Below are 18,182 nucleotides of genomic sequence, written 5' to 3' on the forward strand. Positions count from 1 at the left end.
ACTTCTAAGGCTAAAGATGGAGGGGAAGCAAGTTCCCCTGGGAGGCTGCTGGCCTACAAGCTCCAGGGCCTCGGGGTGTGTTGCCGTGTGCAGCGCAGGAGGCGATGACCAGGGACAGACCAGGAGGCATGGAGGGAGCCTAGCAACAGCGTCCATACTGCAGGGCCGAGCCTGCGGAAGCCAGGCCAGGCAGAGCCCTGCCCTACCACACACAGCCCCAGCCCGGGGTCGGGGTCCTGGCCCTCTTCACCCCTTCGGTGGGCGAAGGCCCTGCCGTGCCCTTGGAAATGGACGACAGGAGGTCTCCAGGTCCCGCCCGGACTTGGCGCCCATGAAGGGGGCGGGGGAGGAGGGGACAGGGCTCCAAGCCCTGCCTGGCCTGTGCCCGCTGTCACTGTGGCCACGACTGGGCACTGCAGTGGTGGGCGGGGTTCTAGGGGGCCGCCCCTGGGCCTCCCCCGGCCCTGAGTCATCTGAGTTCAGCCTCTCCAACAGGACAGCTGAGAATGTGCACTATTTATACCGGCCAAGATGGGCAGGCGGCCGCAGAGACACACAGCCCGGGCGCCATATGTGGGCATGACGGACGGCAGGCAGGCCTGCCAGGGGGACAAGGACCCAAGACAGTGCGTCTGTCCTGGGTGTCCTTCAGCCTCCAGCCGTCTCCACCGAGCCCCCTCCTCCCCCATCCCCCATGACAGGTTCCCGGACAGCTGCCATCCCCCCTGCTGTTAAAAATACTCTAGTCCCGGAACCTCCTGTCCTGCACTGTCCTCTATGCCCCAAGCTAGACATTTGACCCCATGGGGGCGACCCCAGACTCTCAACCACCAGATCCTTCGTGTGTCCACTCCCCTGGATGGGGAAAATCCAGTGACCTTGCCACCCGACATTGGTACAGTGAGGCCTTCTTTCCCTTGTCCTCCCCCCAGGCCGGACACGGGGGCCTGGGAGGCACCTCTGTGCCCACTGTCTTGGTCCCGTCACACATGCCCCATCGGACAACCCCCCCCCTGCCCCAGCACAGGAAGCCGACCTCGGCCTCTGAAAACCTAGGTGGATGGCACTGATTTCCAACGCCCCAGGGAGTAGGCGCCTATGCCCCACCACTCTGCGGGACCATCACCCCGAGTCTCTGCACCCGGCTGTCAGAGACTGCCCTCCGCCCCTGCCCTTGAGATGCACAGCCCCGCGTGCCACCCGCGCAGCGCCCCGGAGGCAGCTCTGCAGCAGGCTGTACCGTTCCGCCGCTGCAGCTGCAGCCACTCCCCGCGGGGCGGGCCAGGCCTTCCCACGGTCAGAGCCAGCGGTAAATGCAGTCCCCACTGGGTACCCAGGAGTGCAGCCTAGGAGTGGCCCCAAGCTCTGGCCAGCCAGCTCCTGGGCCTTGTAGGGCCCGTTGAGAAAGTCCCAGAGCGGGATGCAGGTGGGAGCAGACCGCGGGAGCTCCTGGGGGCCGCTGGCACGGTGCCTGGGACCCCTTCTCTTCCCGAAAGTCACGCCAGCCTCTTCCCATCTGAGGCTGGCTGCTGATGGGCGAAGGGCAGTGGGCGAGGCCAGGGTCCCCCAGAAAGCCACACGCTCTGTTCCCGAACCCCCTGTCCTGGCAGCACTGACCCCAGGCCTGGCCACCCTAAGGAGCGGTGGGCGTCAAAGGCTGGGAGCAGAGCAGCCGTGAGCGGAGGCCCTCTGCAATGGGACGTGCGGCCAGCCAGCGAGGCTGAGTCAGCACAAAGCTGCTCTGACAGACACCCAGCGGTTACCCTTTATGCTAAGGTGGCACAATTAATGCAACCGCGCTGGCCCCGCCCCCCTCTGCTGGCCCCGCCCCCCAAGCCATCCAGGTTCCATCTTCCCGGGCGATGCCCTGGCCCTAAAGATTGCTGAGGTCCTCCCCGTGCTCATTTAGGCCGTGGGGGGTTTGCAAGCCAAGCACTGCTCACTTTGACTGACAGGCTGTGGCAGCTAAGACATCATCCTGGGGGGCAGCCTGACCCTGCCATCACTCCTCGGTTCTCACGTGAGAGAGTTTTCTGGGAGTTTCCCAATGCCCCCCACAAACGCTTTCAGCAGCCCTCCTTTGGAAACCTTGAGCAGGAAGATGCTCTCTTGCCAGCGAAGAGCCCACCGCCCAGCCCCCATCTTTGGAAGCAGGTGCGCCTGGCTACCGACATCCAAGACAGTTTGCGGTCGAGGCAGACACACACACCCGGCACGACGGGGCTGCCCCCACCCTCCCAACCCCCTCGCACGGCGCAGGGCTGGATTTGGTGAGCCGTCGCCTGGAGGAGTCGAGCTAATCTGACACACTGAAATTAGGAGTGCCGCGGTCCTTGGGCCACCATTTCCACCTGCACAACCTGGGCCTGCCGTCCGACTGCAAACGTGTCCCAAGTGCCCCGGGAAACCTGGGGGCGTCCCCGCTCCAAGAGCTCAGAGAAAGGGGCACCAGCCGCCCCTCCCAGCCTTGATGTCTCCCCACAGCCTCAGAAAAACCACCTGGGTCCCCAAGTTGGCCAGCAAGCCCTAAGAGGGTGGGGCTTTGACCCCCCTGCCCTGGGCACACCCAGACCCCTGGTCCTCTGCAAGAGTCCTGGAGCCCCCATGGCCGCCTCTCGGGGTGGCAGGCCCTCCAGGCAGAGCACACACATCCTGCTGGCCTCTCCTGTCCCCACAGAAAGGACCAACGACCCAACTCAGAAGCCACGCTAGCTCTGGGTTCCCTCTCGGGCTCCTCCCCCAGGAAGCCAAGAGCAGGGGCTTCATGTACAGAAAATTCCAGCCGCCCCCGGGGCTCCCGTGGGGAGGCGTCCAATTGGTGCCCATTCTTAGTTCGGCCAATCAAGAGACGGTGGCAATTTACAGCTCTCTCCCTGCGAACTCCCTCGCTTTACTGCTCAGTCAAACCTGATTCCCAAACAGTAATGTTTTTATTTAAACACCACATCCTGCAGTAAAGCCGTAATGTACATCGCGATGCATCTAGGGGAAGGGCTGCGTGTCTGTGGCCAGCCCTGATGGCCATGCACCCTGCTACTTCCCTCCCTGTGGCCGGAGCTGGAAGCATTGGGCAAAGATGACCTTCCCAGGGACACTGGGCACGGACCCCTCTGGGCCCAGTGGCCGGAAGGAAGGCAGTGCCCAGGGACCATCCTACCTCCCAGCTATGGGTGTCATTGAGCAACCCTCAACTACAGTCAACCCCCTGGGAGCTGGGAGCCGCAGGCGAGCTTGGAACTGCCCGTGTCTGCCTGTCCCCAGGCTCTTTGGCGGGACCTCAGTGGCTCAGGGAACCTGTCTGCCCCCAGACCCAATGCTTCCAGCAGCTGGAGGAGGCGGCCTACTTGCCTGCCCCTCCCTGACCAACCCCTGACACGAGAGCCGCATTCCTGGCAAAGGTCAGCATGTGGGAGGGGCTGGGGCACCTGCCATGGGCCCAGGGCAGCAGTGCCAAGGACACCCAGAAAAGCAGAGATGACACACGCATTGGAAAAATAGCCCTGAGGCTGAGGAGGACGTGCACTGGGCAGACACGCTGGCCTCACCCCCATGCCAAGGGCCAGAAACTGGCCGAGATGCCCCTCCCACAGTGGCCCAGCCCCTGGCAGCCACCCCCAGAGCCCTCCGCCCTCTGCCTCACCGGAGGAGGACCGGCACGGGGGAGACCAGCCCCACAGACCAGACAGAGCGCCGGCCTTCCTTTCGTGGTCCATCATGGTCCAGCCATGGGGCCCACGGGACGCACCCCAGCCTCTTCTCCTGGCCAGGACCTGGATGGTGGCACAGCACGCAGAAAGCGTCCAGGCTCCTACCCGCAGCCGTCACACTAAGCAGGCCAGGGAGACCTCCCCAGCCTTCACGGCAAACTCAGACAACAGCAGCGTGGGGCTCGGGCTGGCGTGGGGGTGGGGGGCAGGACCAGGGGGGGACCCAAGCTCAGGGCCGGCCACCCTCAGCCCCTGTGGTCTCCGTCGGGGTGCCCTTGGGGTAAGGGGCGGGTGTTTCAGAGGCTGGAGTGGGGGCCTGGGGCTGCAGGTGCCTCTAACCCTGCTGGGGCCCTACAGCTGACCCGAGGCAGAGCTGCACGGCGCCCTTGCCTCCGCCTCACGGTGCAGCCCCTGGGGCCAGGGAGGGGTGTCTCCCTCGAGAAGCGTCCCCACGTGGCTGCAGGAGCCCCTTCCCTCCTTCCTCTCCTTGCCGGGCCTGGCTCCCTGACCTCTGGGTACAGGCTGCTGTCCTTGTGTCTGTGAGCAGCTCTCTGCCCTGCCACGCAAACAGCCCTTTCTACTGGCGAATGACCCCTTTGAGGGCGTCCGGAAGTGAGGCCCCAGAGCCACGGGCACCCTCCATTCCCGAGCCCAGGCCCCCAGCCCGGCCCCTCCCAGCCCCCGCACTGGACCCCACGCCTGCCACGGGGCCACCTTCCCTCTGCCGCAGTCAGCACGTTGAATATTTAATGTCTGATGAACGCCTCCACCTGCTGACACAGGCAAAGTGACAGAACAATGCTGGTAGGGGACAGGGCCGTCCACGGACACCCAGGCAGCCTGCCACAGAGGCCTCGCCCCGGCCACCGCCACCTGCCCGGCTGTCTGCCTGTCTGTCGGTCCGCCGGGCGACCCCGCGGGTGAGAGTTCCCCACCTGAAATACATACTTCTTTACATTCCATAGCTCCGCACGTCCATATGGGCATATAAAGAAGTATGTTCCCCAAGCGGGTAGTTCAGCCTGGACTGCTACGCGGGCTCGGGGAAGGGGCCCCACCGAGGCCGTGGGGCTCCCCCCGGATGCACACCCCGGAGCCGTCCCTGGGTGTGGGGAAGCCCACCGCGTCCTCCAGCTCTGCCCCTGCCCGCCTGACCTCGGCACCCCTCCGTCCCGCTCTCTGGCTCCCAGGCACACGCGCGCACGTCGTCAGGAAGGGCAGAAGCAGACAGCCCGCTCCACCGTCTCAAAAATCCCTTCCTTCACCCCACAGTTATCTGGTTTTACGTCAGTGGAACAAGAAAAGCAAGGACCCAGGCTGCCACCTCCCACCCTCACCCCGGAGAAGGATGTACCATTTCCTCTTAGAGACGTGCCGAGCCTCAGCCAGCACCCTCCCTCTCCATCTGGGCACCTTGTCCCAGCCAAGTGCACAGGGAGGCCGGAGTGAAGACACCGCAGCTCGGAAGGAGCCCACCGTCAGTGATCAGGGAGCAGGGTGGCCTGAGCCCACGGGGAGCCCAGCACCACGCGCTGTTAAGCCCACATGAGAGCGCCAGGAGACCCGAGGAGCAGACAGGCCTTACCTGGGCAGCTGGCAGCTTCCTGGGCAGGTCCCTGGTGGTTCTGCCTCCCAGGGCCAGAGCCCTCGTGGGCAGGGCTCGGTCGTGCCTCTGTCTTTGAAGACACACGTGACAAGGACAGTTGCGGGTGGACCCTGCATCTCCAGAGGGCGGCTGGGAGCTGCTGGGAGGTGGTCCTTGCCTCTGCCAGCCCCTTGCTGCTGGGCCTGGCCGGGTGCGGGACTAGAGCTGGCTTCTGCTTCCCCTCTCTGGCCACCTCCTTCCCCTCCAGCTCCTTCCCTCCCTTCTTTGCCCTCTCCCTCCCCTCTGCACTCCTCACATGTCACCACCTCTGCCGTGGCTACCTGAAAAGATGCTCGCACCAGCAGGCGGCTCCCACAGGCGCCCAGGGGCCACCCAGCACCGCCACCCGCCCAGCGACGCAGCCCAGGCACACCTGGCTCTCCGTGGCCCACGCCCGGCCTCCACCCAGCCTCCACCTGGCCTCCACCCAGCCTGATCAATACCAATTTACAGGCAAACGCAGGGGCCTCCTTCCTGTTGATGAATTTGCTGGTGCTCACCGGCTTCTAGGGTTAAGTAAACTTAGCAAGTGGCCGGCTAAGCACTTTGGAACACTTAATTGTATCGATACTGTTTTTCACTGCCTTTCAGAATTTGCCTATGATGGAGAGTAGCCCCTCTTCCCCACCAGCTTCTCCGGATACCCCGAATCCAGGCGTCAGAACCACGGAGAGTCTGGCAGGGAGCAGTGTGGCCTCTGGGTCAGATGCCCGCCATAGGAAAGCCGGCCACCCCCAGCCTGGGCCCAGGGGTGTCCGGAGCGCACAGGTAGAGGTCTCGCTCTGGCCAGGGTGAGGCCCGCGGCTGAGCGGTGGGTCACTGAAGAAGGGCATCCTGTGTTGCTGGGCACCTGCAGAGGGGGACAGCAGGGGACACGCTCGCTGGGGATGGCAGCCGGGCTGGGCACAGACACACAGGACCGGGACCCAGGGTCCTGCTGTGGCTGCACGAGGCCCCAGGCCTGCACAGACTTCCATCAGCAAGACGAGGCCTGGGGTGACCCTGCGCGCCCCTCCCCACCGGGCAGCCCACCTGTCCTGCACAGACAGGCCCAGAGAGGGTGTCCGGGTGCCCGCCATCCCCAGGGCAGGGCCACGTCTCCGCAGAGCCTGCAGCGTGCGGAGACAGCGAAGCAATTTCTCAAGTCCCTGGGCCGTGGCTGCTGCACTGGGCACGGCCGGGCTAGAGTTTTCCGTGGGGGCGTGTGGTCTGGACTCCGAGAAGCACCCCACCCGAAGGAAAGAGCCACTTTGCAGAAAGATCCTGAGGAGTGATGTCCCATTTTCGTGCGGCTGCGTTTTTTATCATCTTCATGTAGCCGGAAGGAAAAGAGCAACCGGGATGCCCCCAGCCCCCCACGTCCCCCCACGTCCCCCCCCGCACCCTGGAATGTGCCCTCCAGAGACCCTCACATGAGAACAGAAGTCTGGCACCCTCTCTGACAAATGAGGCCTCAGAAGCCCTGCTCAGGCCTGGGACCCTCCCCACGACCCCCACCCCCACCCCCACCCCGCGGCCTTCACACAGACCGAGTCTGGAGCTCAGGGAAAAGTCGGGGGCTCCAAAGGGCAGGAGGGGCAGCCCAGGTCCAGCCAGAGCCCTGGGAGCCTCTGCCGCACACCAGCAGGAACCCCAGCCACTTTTCAAACAGTTTCCCGTCCTGGCAGGACGGGCATGCAGCCCTCTCCGAGGGACCCCACGGGGGTGGTAGGGGTGGCAGCAAGCTGGCACTGTGCCCTGCCTCACCCAGCGCTCCTCATTTATGACCCCCCGCCCCCAGCCCTGTGGAGGTCATGCTCCCTCCAAGAGATGCCTGGCTGCTCCCCACCCCCACCCCATCCCCCATCGAGCCCCCGGTCTCCGCCCACCCCCGCGGCACACACCCAGCACAGGGACCCTCCCGACCGCGAGAACTACAAAAGTCCAGAGTCCCAACCTGGGGCAGCCACACCGTTCGGGCTTGGGGCCCCCTGCCCACCATCTCCGCGGTTAATGCTGCAAGTTCCAAGGTAAGTTTAACCACACTCCCGGCGCCGCGCTTTGTGCCGTGGGGCAGGTTAACCGCGCCCCCCCAGCCCCCACGGCCCCCACCCCAGCACCAGGACCCCCATCCACCCCTGGGCATCTGGAGGCAGCCGCTTCCTTGCAAAATGCCCGCATGTCAAAGTTCGTGCCTCCCGGTTGGACGCGCCCTCCCGGCCTGCTGGCTGCTAGCTCTGCAGTTTTCCAAATGCGGACGGAGCCACGAGCCAGGAGGAAACTCCAAAGCACCCCGCTGGAACCACGCGGCCCGGCGCCACGGCTCCCACCCACCAGCAGGCACACCCCCACCGCTGCGGCCGGCAAGTTTGTGGGGCTGTCCGGGCAGGCTGAGCAGACTCACCGCGGAGCCCCTCCGGCCGGGCTGGCGACGGCGGCAGCGGCGGGCGCAGGGTCGCGGCTCCCGGTACGATGCGCCCGCGTGGCTCCCAGGGAGATGCTGCAGCCGTGGCAGCACCATCCACCTTCTCCCCGAGCCAATCGCGAATGCAGGGGTGGGGGAGGCCAGAGCTCCCGATGCGTCCGCACTGGGGGGGTGGGGGCCCGGCAAAGAGAAAGAAGACACCGCGCACCCCCCTCCGCACCCTGCCCTTCCCCCAGCCCTCCCGCAGCAGCGCAGACTTAGCAGGAAGGGAGATCTTGAGAGGAGAGAGGGAGAGAGAGGGAGGGAGGGAGGGACCAGGAGCGATGCAGAGTTCCGGAGAAGCCTCCTCTCAAGCCCCGTGCACCTTGAGCCCCTCCCTGCTCTGGGCTGTGTCTGCAGACGCTCCCGCACCCCCAGCCGGGTCAGTGCAAGGTAGAGGTCAGGGTGAAACAAAAGGGGACGGTCCCGCGGGTGTGCGGGCTCTCACATGCACACAGCCCATCGCTGAGACACGCGCAGGCGGGGGAGGGGAGGAGAAGGGAGGGGAGGGCTGACCCGAGGGGCCGGAGCGGGCGTGGGGGCCCCCCTCGGGTCAGGAGCCGGCCTCACCTTTGCAGTCCTTATATACCCGGCCAAGCATCCCAAACACGCGGCCCCGGCCAAGTGGCCCCCTCGGGCTGTGCTCCCTGACCATATTTAGTCAAGCAGGGGAAAAAATAGCGTGTCAGCTGGGCCTCGGCTGGCCGGCCACCGGGAACAGGGTGGGAGCGCCAGCGCCATTGACGGCCGGTCCTGGGCCTGGGCTGCTGTCCGCGGCCCCCTCCGGCCCCTCCCCACGGGCCTCCCACCGGCTGTCCCTGCCCTGCCATCCCCCCTGCTATTTTTAGCGCGGCCCAGTACAGAGGCGCCTCCCGCAGCAGGCCAGCAGCCCTCCTGGCCACACAGCCTGTTCCTAGGGGTGCCCTGGGGAGACCCAGGCGGCCCCTAGGGCTCGAGCCAGGTGGGGAGGCCTGCCGCCTCCTCCCTGCTGTTGGCCTCCAGGGACTGGGCCCCACCCAGGCCACCGAGCCCCCCATTCGGTGCCCTTCTGCCCAGAATGGGGGCCCAGATGAGGTGATGACAGAACCACCGGGGTTTCCAGAGGCTCCCAAGCCGGCTCTGGGGAATGAGGACCGCAGGTCACCTTGGACAGCAAGCCGGGCCACCGGGCTTGCCACAGTCTACCCCAGGCCTGCAAGCAGGGGGCATGCGTGAGTGGGAGACCCCTGTCCTCACACTGGCTACACTCCAAGCGCCCCCAGCCTGGGGTCGTGCTGCAATGATGTCGTGGATATGTGCTGGGCACGGCCTGCAGGGGCCTGTCCTCATGGGGCCTGGACGTGGAAGCCAACGTCCTCCACCACTATGTGAGCTGTGTCCCCGAGACACAGGACTGGGCACTGCCATGGTAGGGGGGGCCCACTTCCCCAAAGGCCAGGTGCAGGCCCTACACGGGGAGGCAGGGGGACCGCCAGCTTCACTGCCTGTGGAGTCCCGGCCACGAGAGTGTAAGCAGCAAGATGCCCTATTGTTCCAGAAAGCCATTTCACGACCCTCCCCACCTCCCGTGCCTCACAGGCCTGGCCCGGCTGCAGGTGTGGGGAAGGGGTGTCTATGGCTCTTCGAGCAGGCTCCCACGTGCCCAGTCCCCTCACGACACCCCCAGCCCAGAGCTGCAGGATCCCAGCCTTGGGATACAGGGTGCCATGGGGAGGGTCTTTGCGGATCCCACGTAGGCCCAGGTGAAGGGAGGAATGGAATGACCAGCCAGCAGGGGCCATGTGGGCCCAGGAGACCGGGCAGCAGTGTGCGGGTCCCGCACTCCCGGGAGGGTCTGGGTGTCTGGAAGGTGGATGTGGGAACGCCCACTGGCCCAGCTGAGGGGTCCTGGGTTCACCCAAGGGAGGTGGGGACCCAGTGAGGTTTCAAGCTGTGTGGTCCAAGAGCTTTCCCAAAACCAGACAGACACTTGGCCCCTGACCGAGACGTGGGGTCTGCACTGGCCCGTCCCCTCTGTGGGCAGGGGGTGGGGAGAGGAGGGCGTCCAGAGCTTGGGCAAGGAGGTCAGGGCAGCTGGGGACACTTGGCTGGGCCCGCAGGTGGTTGGGGTCGGGCGGTGGGCACGGGGCCTGTCCCCGAGGGTAGCTCCTGTCAAGGGTGCTCCAAGGCGGTGAGGGCGGGGGAGAGAGTGTGGAGCAGGCCCTGCCATAAATCACATGATAATCACCCTCATAACGGCAGCCCAGCACTCACAGACGAGGGTGGGGGCCTGGGGCTGCCTCTTCCGGGGAGAAGGGCTGGTTGGGTGGCCATTCCTCGGGGGTCCCCAGGGCCTCAAGGACAAAGCCAGATGACATTTATCCACAACACCAGCATTTCCAGGTATTCCAGAAGCTTCTGTGTGGATGATGGGTTGATCTTTAAAGCATCGCTAAGAGGTGGGCCTCCTACCATCCCCAGTCTGTGAGGAGGAGCGGCTCGGAGGGAGCAGACTCACCCAAGGTCCCAGGGCGGGGGCAGTGCTGGGCAGTGGCTGCCTGTGTGGCCGCTGCCCAGGCCTCTGCTGTCCTCCAGAGCCCCTTGCCAGGACAGTGAAGACAGACCCAGTGTCCCCTGCCTTGGATGCTGATGGAACCCTGCCCCAGTGAGACCACCAAGTGTCGGAGAGACGGGGAAAGTGGCCAAGACCCCCCTCAGGCCTTCCTCCCAGGCGTCCCCAGAAAGGTGGCCAGTGATGTGATGCCCCGAATGCCCGCCTCCCTCATCCATTCACCAATAGGGACATGGGGAGCTGTCTCACGCCTGCCGGGGCCGCGGACTCAGGCCACGCCACAGCTGGGGGAAGGTCCGGCGCGTGCAAATGCGTCTCACCAACAGGGCCACCTGGAGCGTGTGGCTGCTGAGGGTTCGTAACGGGTGTGACTGCAGACCCGAACCTTGGATTTGATTTGATAATTTTAGTGTCCGTAGCCACGTCTGGGCAGCTGCCACCGTGCGGGGCGCGGGGAAGAGGGGTGCAGAATCAGAGAAGCCGTGCTCCTGACGCTGTGTGGGGAAGAGCTGCGGAAGGAGTGGTCGGGGAATGGAGGAGCGGGGCCTGGCTGGTGGCGTAGGTCAGAGGTCAGGGCAGGCTTGGGGGGGGCGGGGGGAAGCCCAGAGGAGCACCCGGGCCTGGCCGGGCCAGAGACAGCCAGGAGGCCACGGCACGACAGCAAGGGCGAGCAGGTCAGCCGATGGTGGGGCCCCTCTGGCAGGAGGCTGCCGGGGTGAGGGGAGAGCTGGCTGGGCCGTTAGGAACCCCAGGCCACTACGGCCGTGGCTTGGACCCACGGGGCCATGATGCGGGGGTGGGGGGGAGGCCCTGGGGCTCTGGCCGGCCCCGGAGAGTCTGCCCACCAGCCCTGCCAACGGAGCAGAGGTGGCTACTGAGAAGGATGGAAGTCAGGAGAGTGGACCCCCAGAAGATAGGGTGCTTCTCCTGGGAGCGAGAGGGGCGTGTTGCAGGGGAGAGGCTGGGGGGCGGGGGGCTCCGCCCTAACGGGAGGGCCCAGCAGATGCCCTTGCTGCAGTGGGAGGCCCAGGGGCATGAGGAAGGGCTTTCCTGCTCAGGGGCTGTGGCAGATCCCAGAGGGGTCCCAGGAGTCAGCCTGGGGGTAGGGAGCAGCCCCTGGTGAGGGGCCTCTGGCACACGGATGGGGGGAAGCAGTGTGGTTTCTGGGCCACGGGGCCTCTCGCCCCTCGAGCTGAGTGGAGGGCGGAGCGGTCACTGGAGCTCAGCGGTTTCCTGGAAGCTCGAGGACAGTAATGGAGCCAGGAGCGCCCCCGGGAGCAGTGGCTTCTGACTGAGAGCTTTTCCTGGAGCGCCATCCCTGGGGGCGCGGGCCCGGTGGGGGGGCAGCCCTCACGTGCCTCCTGCCGCATCTTCCAGCCAGAAGAGAGAGGGCTGCAGCCCTCAGCAGCGCCCCACCAACTGACCCGTCGGGGTGAGGGACAGGCAACTCCCTGACTCTCGGAGCCTCGGCTTCCCTATCTGTCAAGTGGGGCCGTCGCCCGTAGGTGCTGATGGAGGCCTCCGGGGGGGGGGGGGCGGGGGGGGGGGCTGACGCTGTGGTGTTAGTTCAGGAAAGGTCCCCACACAGGATTATTCTATCCCCCACCCTCCCATCCTCACCACACAGAGGATCTACTGAAGGAATGAATGAGTGAGTCAATCATTCAATCACTGGGTCAATGGATGGATCGACCGTGAGATTGCTGGGGCCGTGGGTGGCACGTGGGGGGGGGGGCATGGATAGAACCATGTTAATGTGTGTTCAGCTTGGGGGTTGGGGTGAGGCTGGGGTCTTGTTTGGAGGGGGCAGGGGCAAGGTAGGGCCAGTGCCCTCAGAGGGTCAGGCCACAGTCAGATATGGGGGCTCCCCTCACCCCTGCCTGGGTGCCCCTCTCCCCAGCGCTGTGCTGACGACAAGAGCCGGCTCCTGGTCACTTTGCTCTTCCATGAATCTTTGAATAAAACAAAACCTAGGTTTTTTTAAAAATGTGATTGTACTTTCAGACCATGGCCGACACATGTCTCTGTTCAGACAAGCCCAGCTCACCCGCCATGACAATGGGCCGGGGACTTGGACAGACATCTCCCCAGAGAAGACACACGATGGCCAGTGCCCCGTGAGAAGATGCTCTGTGTTGCTGGTCGTCGGGAAGGGCAGTCCAAAACCGCCGTGAGAAGCCATCTCACACCCACCAGGACAGCTATTAAAAACACAAAAGCCCCAAACCGGAAAACAACGAGTGTTGGCGAAGATGTTGTGAAATTGGAACCTCGGGCGCCAACCTCGGACGCAGTGGCTGGGGACAATGGTCTGCAGCTCCTCCCACAGCGACACCAGCAAACCCAGACCCCACGCCAGGCAGGAGCCTGAAGAAACCGAACAAGGACTCACACACTCACGGTGCCCCTGAGCACCGGGGCTGAGGGCGGAGACCGCCCCGTCGCCCGTCTACGGACCAACCTGACCACAGAGAGGAAACGGAGCTGTGACGTGGGCTGCCTCGCGGAAGCAGCAAGAAGACGCGAAAAGCCAGCCCAAGGCCCCGGGCACTACGACGCCTCGCACACGAGTTGTCCGGAGCAGACCGCGCAGGCAGGGCTTCCCGGTCCGCGGGAGGGGATGCAGACTGGCCCCTTCCTGGAGGCTGGCCTCCTCGGGGACGGGGAGGGGGGTTAGAATGTTCCAGAATGACAGAGGTGGTGCCTGCTCAACGCCGAATGTGCTAAATGCCAGTGAGCTGTTCACTTTAAAGTGGCTGTGTTTTTGTCAGGTGATTTTCCCCTCAATAAAAACACAGCAAAGATACGTGGGGCTCGGGGTCTGCCGCGCCCCGTCTCCCCACTGACCCCCACACCCTGGGCACGGCCCTCGGGCTTCGAGGGCTGAGCTCCTGCTCCCCTGGGTCCCTGCACGACACGACAGCAGAGCCACTGATGTGACCCCAACTTCTCCTCTCCCAACAACCCCCCATGAAAGAATCAATGCGTATTGTTTTAATTACTGAAGGTGTGGCCGCAAGAAGCCCATCCCCCTGCACCCTTCTGTCCAGGAGACCCTCCCAGGCCTGGATCCTGCACCCTTCTGTCCAGGAGACCCTCCCAGGCCTGGATCCTGCACCCTTCTGTCCAGGAGACCCTCCCAGGCCTGGATCCTGCACCCTTCTGTCCAGGAGACCCTCCCAGGCCTGGATCCTGCACCCTTCTGTCCAGGAGACCCTCCCAGGCCTGGATGAGGATGGAACCCGCACCGGGGGTGGGCAAGCTGGGGGCAGATGCCCATGTGTGCTCCAGGAGGCCAGGGCCAGCTGCTGTGGGTCAGGAAGCCCACTGGGCTGGGAGGGTGACTGGTCAGCATGGGCCAGAAGCAGGCGTGGCCCGGGAAGGGCTCAGCCAGCTCTGGAGGGAGGTGAGGCGCCCAGGGGACAGCCCGCCCAGCTTCCAGCACCTTCCCATGGACCGGCCCCTCCATGCTGGCCAGGCCCACATTAAAGAGCACAGGGTCCCTGGGCTGGGCCAGGCCTCAGCGCTCCAGCAGGCACACATGCCTGTGCACGCAGGCACACATGCACACGCATGTGCACACACAGCAAAACAAATGGGCACACGTTGCCGTAACGGCAGCGGGAAACCCTCCCTGACAGCTTGCAAAGAAAGTTCTATTCCATTGCCGTGGTGTCAGCGAAGAGCAATTTGTTTCCAGAGACGGCCCATCCAGAATGGTGGCAGCTTCACCGTCACAGAGACGTGGTCCGCTGCGGGGGCCTGGCCCACGAGGCCCACGGGGCCTCCCAGGACGGCTCCTCCAGGGTGGCCTCGGACCTGCCCCACGATGCGCCCCCACCGACACAGAGCTCCGGGGCGAGAGGGGTGCTGGGGGTCCAGGCTGGTCCCCTCCCCTGGGGCTCTGAGGCTCAGATCCTGTGGGGTCAACGCTCTGACGTCTTCCGCCCCGGTCTCCCCCTTCTCTGCCCCCGCGGTGTGTGTGCTGGGGTCACAAGGGCTGTGCCACGTCCTGAAGCCTCCCCACTGTGGAGGACTTGCATGGACTCCTCTCGGAAGCAAAGGACCCTCAGCTGGAGTGGGGGTCCCTCTGCGCCTGCCCCCCGAGCCTTGCCCCTCCCCACAGACGTGCCCAGGCGGCCCCGTGGAAGTTCTCTCTGGATCGAGAGACAGACTCCCATTTCCAGGGAGCACGAAGCTTCTGGCCACGTGCACCTGGAGACTGGGCGGGGGAAATGGAGGCTTGGGGCCATTTCTGGCTGCGTTTTAAGAAATTTTGCCTTAAATGTGAAAACGTACCCACAGTAGAAAGCTCTCCTGGCTCCTGCAAGGGGTGAAGCCATCAGAACACACTCTAATACGGAGGGTCACATCTCCACCCACAGGCCGTGTCACCCAGCAGAGAGGGAGGACTGCCCGCCCCCCCAGAGGGTGCCCCTCCACCCCCCATAGACACCCGTCCCCTGCTGTGGGCCCCACCCCATCGTGGTCATTACTTGTGGTCCCAGACACTCTTCAGACACCCCTGAGGGCATGGAGGACTGGCAGGGCCCTGGCCACTCTCCCAGGAGTGTGGGGACAGCCAGAGTAGGATGGACGTGGCCTTGGTGGCCAGGGGGCTGAGGGACATGGCAGCCGGCCACGGGCAGGAGGGCCCTGGTAGAGGGCCAGCTCAGCTGCTGCGGGCACCTTGAGCCGGGAAGAAGCCAAGATGACCGGGTGCATTGTCACCGACCCCAACAGCAAGCTGGGTTGGGGTCCGAACTCCGTGGGCTGGCTGCCCGCACCCCAGCAGCCCCGCTCTGCTGGGCACCTAGGAAGACGGCCTGGCTCTGAGGGACACACGGAGAAGAATCAGCTGGAAGCCCTTGGTCTAGCCCTTCTCACCAGGCTTCAGCCCTTCCTTTCCTTCTGAGCCGCACAGAGCTCCCCACTCTGCACTAAAGGAGAACTAGCTTTCTAATCCTTGAGACTCAGAGAGTAGACAGAACCACAGACCTAAAGGTCGAAATGTCCAAAGACCACTTAGCTTCAGGCCCGTCAGGCCCCGATGTTGTTGGAAAGGGGAAGCCGTCTCCGTCCAGGGGAGGAGCCTCCCCGTCCCGCGCACAGGTTCCAGCGACGTCGTGTGGAATGTGTCTGATGCCTGGATGCTCCCTGCCCACCCACCCCTTCCCGCCCCGCTCTGGCACACGCAGGGGCTGGTGCCTGCGGGTCACCTGTTCCTCCTCCTCTCCCCTTGCTGGGGCTCAGCGGAAGGGGTGGAGGGGGCAGCCTCCGAGAACCGTTCCTTTCCGTGGTGGACCCCTGGCCTCCCGGGTGGCACAATTCAAGTCGTCCCTGATGGGTGCCCGCGGGGTGCAGGGGCCCTGCCTCCTGGCCATCGCCGTGTGCGGGCAGGTCCCTCGGGTCCCAGGGCAGGCTGCAGGAGAAGACATAAAGCGCCTTTCCTGAGAGCGCCCCCAGAACCCCCGATGGGCCTTGACCAGCTGTAGCAGGCTGCCACCTGCTGGGTAGGGTTCTCTCTGAGCTCCTCCACGGCCGGGAGCCCCCGGATGAAGGGCGCAGCTTTCTCTCTCTCGCACGCTGTCCTCCGGGAGCTGAGGGGTGTTGATCCAACAGGATCTCAGCCACAATTAGCTGGTTCCCTCATTCTTGCCCTATAAATATTCATTCTGAGATTGTTATAAAGGTGCTTTAAAAAAAAAAAGTGCCAAACTCATTTGGAGTAAGGAACTGGACAGCTGCCAAAGCTCAGGCTGCCGCGCGGAGTCCCGTGGCGGAGCTGATGAAAGCGTCGCCGCCAGGACGGCTCCTCTCAGGGGCCCACGCAGGTGCTCGCTGGGCTCTCGTTTAATTTGGGATGGGTTTTCTGGTTCCCTGCATGTAACATTTATAAATGTCACAGCGTGGTGGGGAAATGCCGTGCGGAGGGGCTGGTGTCCTCCGAGAGGGTGGCCGGGCCCCCACAGCCACAGGGAAGGTGTGCCAGCCACCCACGGGGACACCGCATGCAATTCCTGCCCCTACTGGGAGCCCGCTTTCCAGCCTCACCTCCCCGCAGCCTCGCTCCCACACCCCCAGGGGGTCTTAGCTCCAAGGCTTTGCCAGGTTGTGACGGTGCCGATCTTGAGGGGATCCAGCAACCCCAATGAGCATAAGGAGGCGCCCCTGGCCCTCAATGCTGGAAGGAGGCGCCAGGATTGGTTCTGGGACTGGCTGGAGGTCATATGGTCTGGCCTTCCATGCTGGTATCTGGATGCTTCCCTTAAATGCTTGCGGGGGGGGGGGGCTTGCTGCCCCAGAAACGCCTTCCCCTCCTCGAAGAGAGGTGATGGCAGTGGACGCACAGCAACACGGTGATGGGGATGACGGGGATGGTGATGATAAAGGTGATGGTGACAGTGTCAGTGATGGTGCTGGTGACAGTGATGGTGACAGTGATGGTGACGGCTATGGTGATGATGAAGGTGATGGTGGTGATGATGATGATGACGGTAATGATGGCGATAGCGATGGTGATGGTGGTGATGATGGTGATGACAATGGTCCTCTGGTGATGGTGACAATGACAGTGATGGCGGTGACAGTTACGGTGACAATGATGGTGATGATGAAGGTGATGGTCGTGATGATGGCGATGATGGCAATAGCGATGGTGATGGTGGTGGTGATGGTGATGATGGTGATGGTGATGGTGACAATGACAGTGATGGCGGTGATAGTTGTGGTGACAATGATGGTGATGATGAAGGTGATGGTCGTGATGATGATGATGATGACGGTAATGATGGCGATGATGGCAATAGCGATGGTGATGATGCTATGATGATGGTGTGATGATGATGGTGGTAGTGATGGTGATGGTGGCTGTGCCGGGTCTTTGTTTGCCTGCTGAGAGACTGCCCTGTGCCTACTCCCTCCAGGCCCAGCTCCTACCTCTGCTTCTAGCTAACTTTGGGGAAGGCAGTGGGCACCTCCTGGCCCCACGGGCCGGTCTTATTGGGAGGTGAGGACCCTGCTGTTGCTTCACGATCTAATCCTCCATGTCTCTGGGGCAGATGGCCCAGCGCCCAGCCTAAGGCAACCCCCCACACCTCCCATGGTCAGGGCTCCCCCTGCTGGGTCCCCTAGGAGAGGACCTGGCAGATGTGGACATGCTGACCACACTGTGGGCCAGCCACATCTGGCCCGGGCTTTTGTCAGTGGAACCCTCCCCTCCCTTCCCCTAGGGCCACCCACTTGCCTCTGCCCCGAGTTTCTAAGCAGCCAGCAGCAGAAGCCCCAAGCCTGGGGGTGGCCACACTCTGGGATCCCTGGAGGACGTTTGCCTTCTTGACAACACAGATTTTCCTGATAGCGGGTTTGTGGACATTGAGAACTAGCCTGCCCTGAAGGGAGCTGTCCCATTTAACAAATGGATCTCTGCTCAGTCCTGATGGATGGCTTTGCCTGATCGTAAAACTCTGGAGGAAGTCAAATTCGGGTTCTCAAAACCTTGGAGATATTCCTTGAATTTATTATGTGACCTGATAAATTATTGAATCTGAGTCCTCAAGTATCTTGAAGAGGCAGCGCAGGCCTGAGACGCACGCCCCCGGATCCAGGGGGCTTGCCAGCTCCAGGTGATGGTTCCCGCCAGAAAGCTCTTCCGCTAACTTGGGCTGAGAATCCAGCATCACAGGGAACCTCTTCTGGGCTCAGAAGGCAGCAAAGCCCGAGAGGTCCCCTAGGGTGGCCTCTGGGGCTCTTCCATCCCCATCAGCGCAGGGTCTTGGGTGTCTCCCCGGACAGCCATCCCTCCCAGGAAACGCCGGGCTCAGATTCCTCTCCTTC

At 63.8% G+C, this 18,182-nt stretch overlaps 1 protein-coding gene and 1 long non-coding RNA gene across 19 annotated transcripts in view; one reads left to right on the forward strand and one right to left on the reverse strand.

Annotated features, from left to right (window-relative positions):
* The window catches only part of LOC123001300 (uncharacterized), a 50,112-nt gene extending 41,694 nt beyond the window's left edge, over nt 1-8,418 (reverse strand). For 6 of the 18 annotated variants that reach the window (XR_008959322.1, XR_007190698.2, XR_008959324.1 and 3 more), the window contains exon 1: nt 7,736-8,363. Coding sequence is in view for 4 of the 18 variants with exons in the window: in XM_057312446.1 (XP_057168429.1) it covers nt 5,293-5,429 (137 nt within the window). In the remaining 14 variants the exon portion in view is untranslated. Of the gene's footprint in view, nt 1-5,292; nt 6,203-7,735 lie in introns of those variants that run through there. The other 12 variants (XR_008959319.1, XR_008959318.1, XR_008959315.1 and 9 more) reach the window with 4 other exon arrangements.
* LOC130543754 (uncharacterized) lies at nt 6,107-13,150 on the forward strand. Its single transcript, XR_008959325.1, has 2 exons — nt 6,107-7,361; nt 12,351-13,150. It is a non-coding gene; the product is annotated as an uncharacterized LOC130543754 (long non-coding RNA).
* The last annotated feature ends 5,032 nt before the right edge of the window (nt 13,151-18,182 follow it).

Source organism: Ursus arctos, unplaced genomic scaffold (genome assembly GCF_023065955.2).
Source record: "Ursus arctos isolate Adak ecotype North America unplaced genomic scaffold, UrsArc2.0 scaffold_16, whole genome shotgun sequence".
Taxonomy (NCBI): Eukaryota; Metazoa; Chordata; class Mammalia; order Carnivora; family Ursidae; genus Ursus; species Ursus arctos.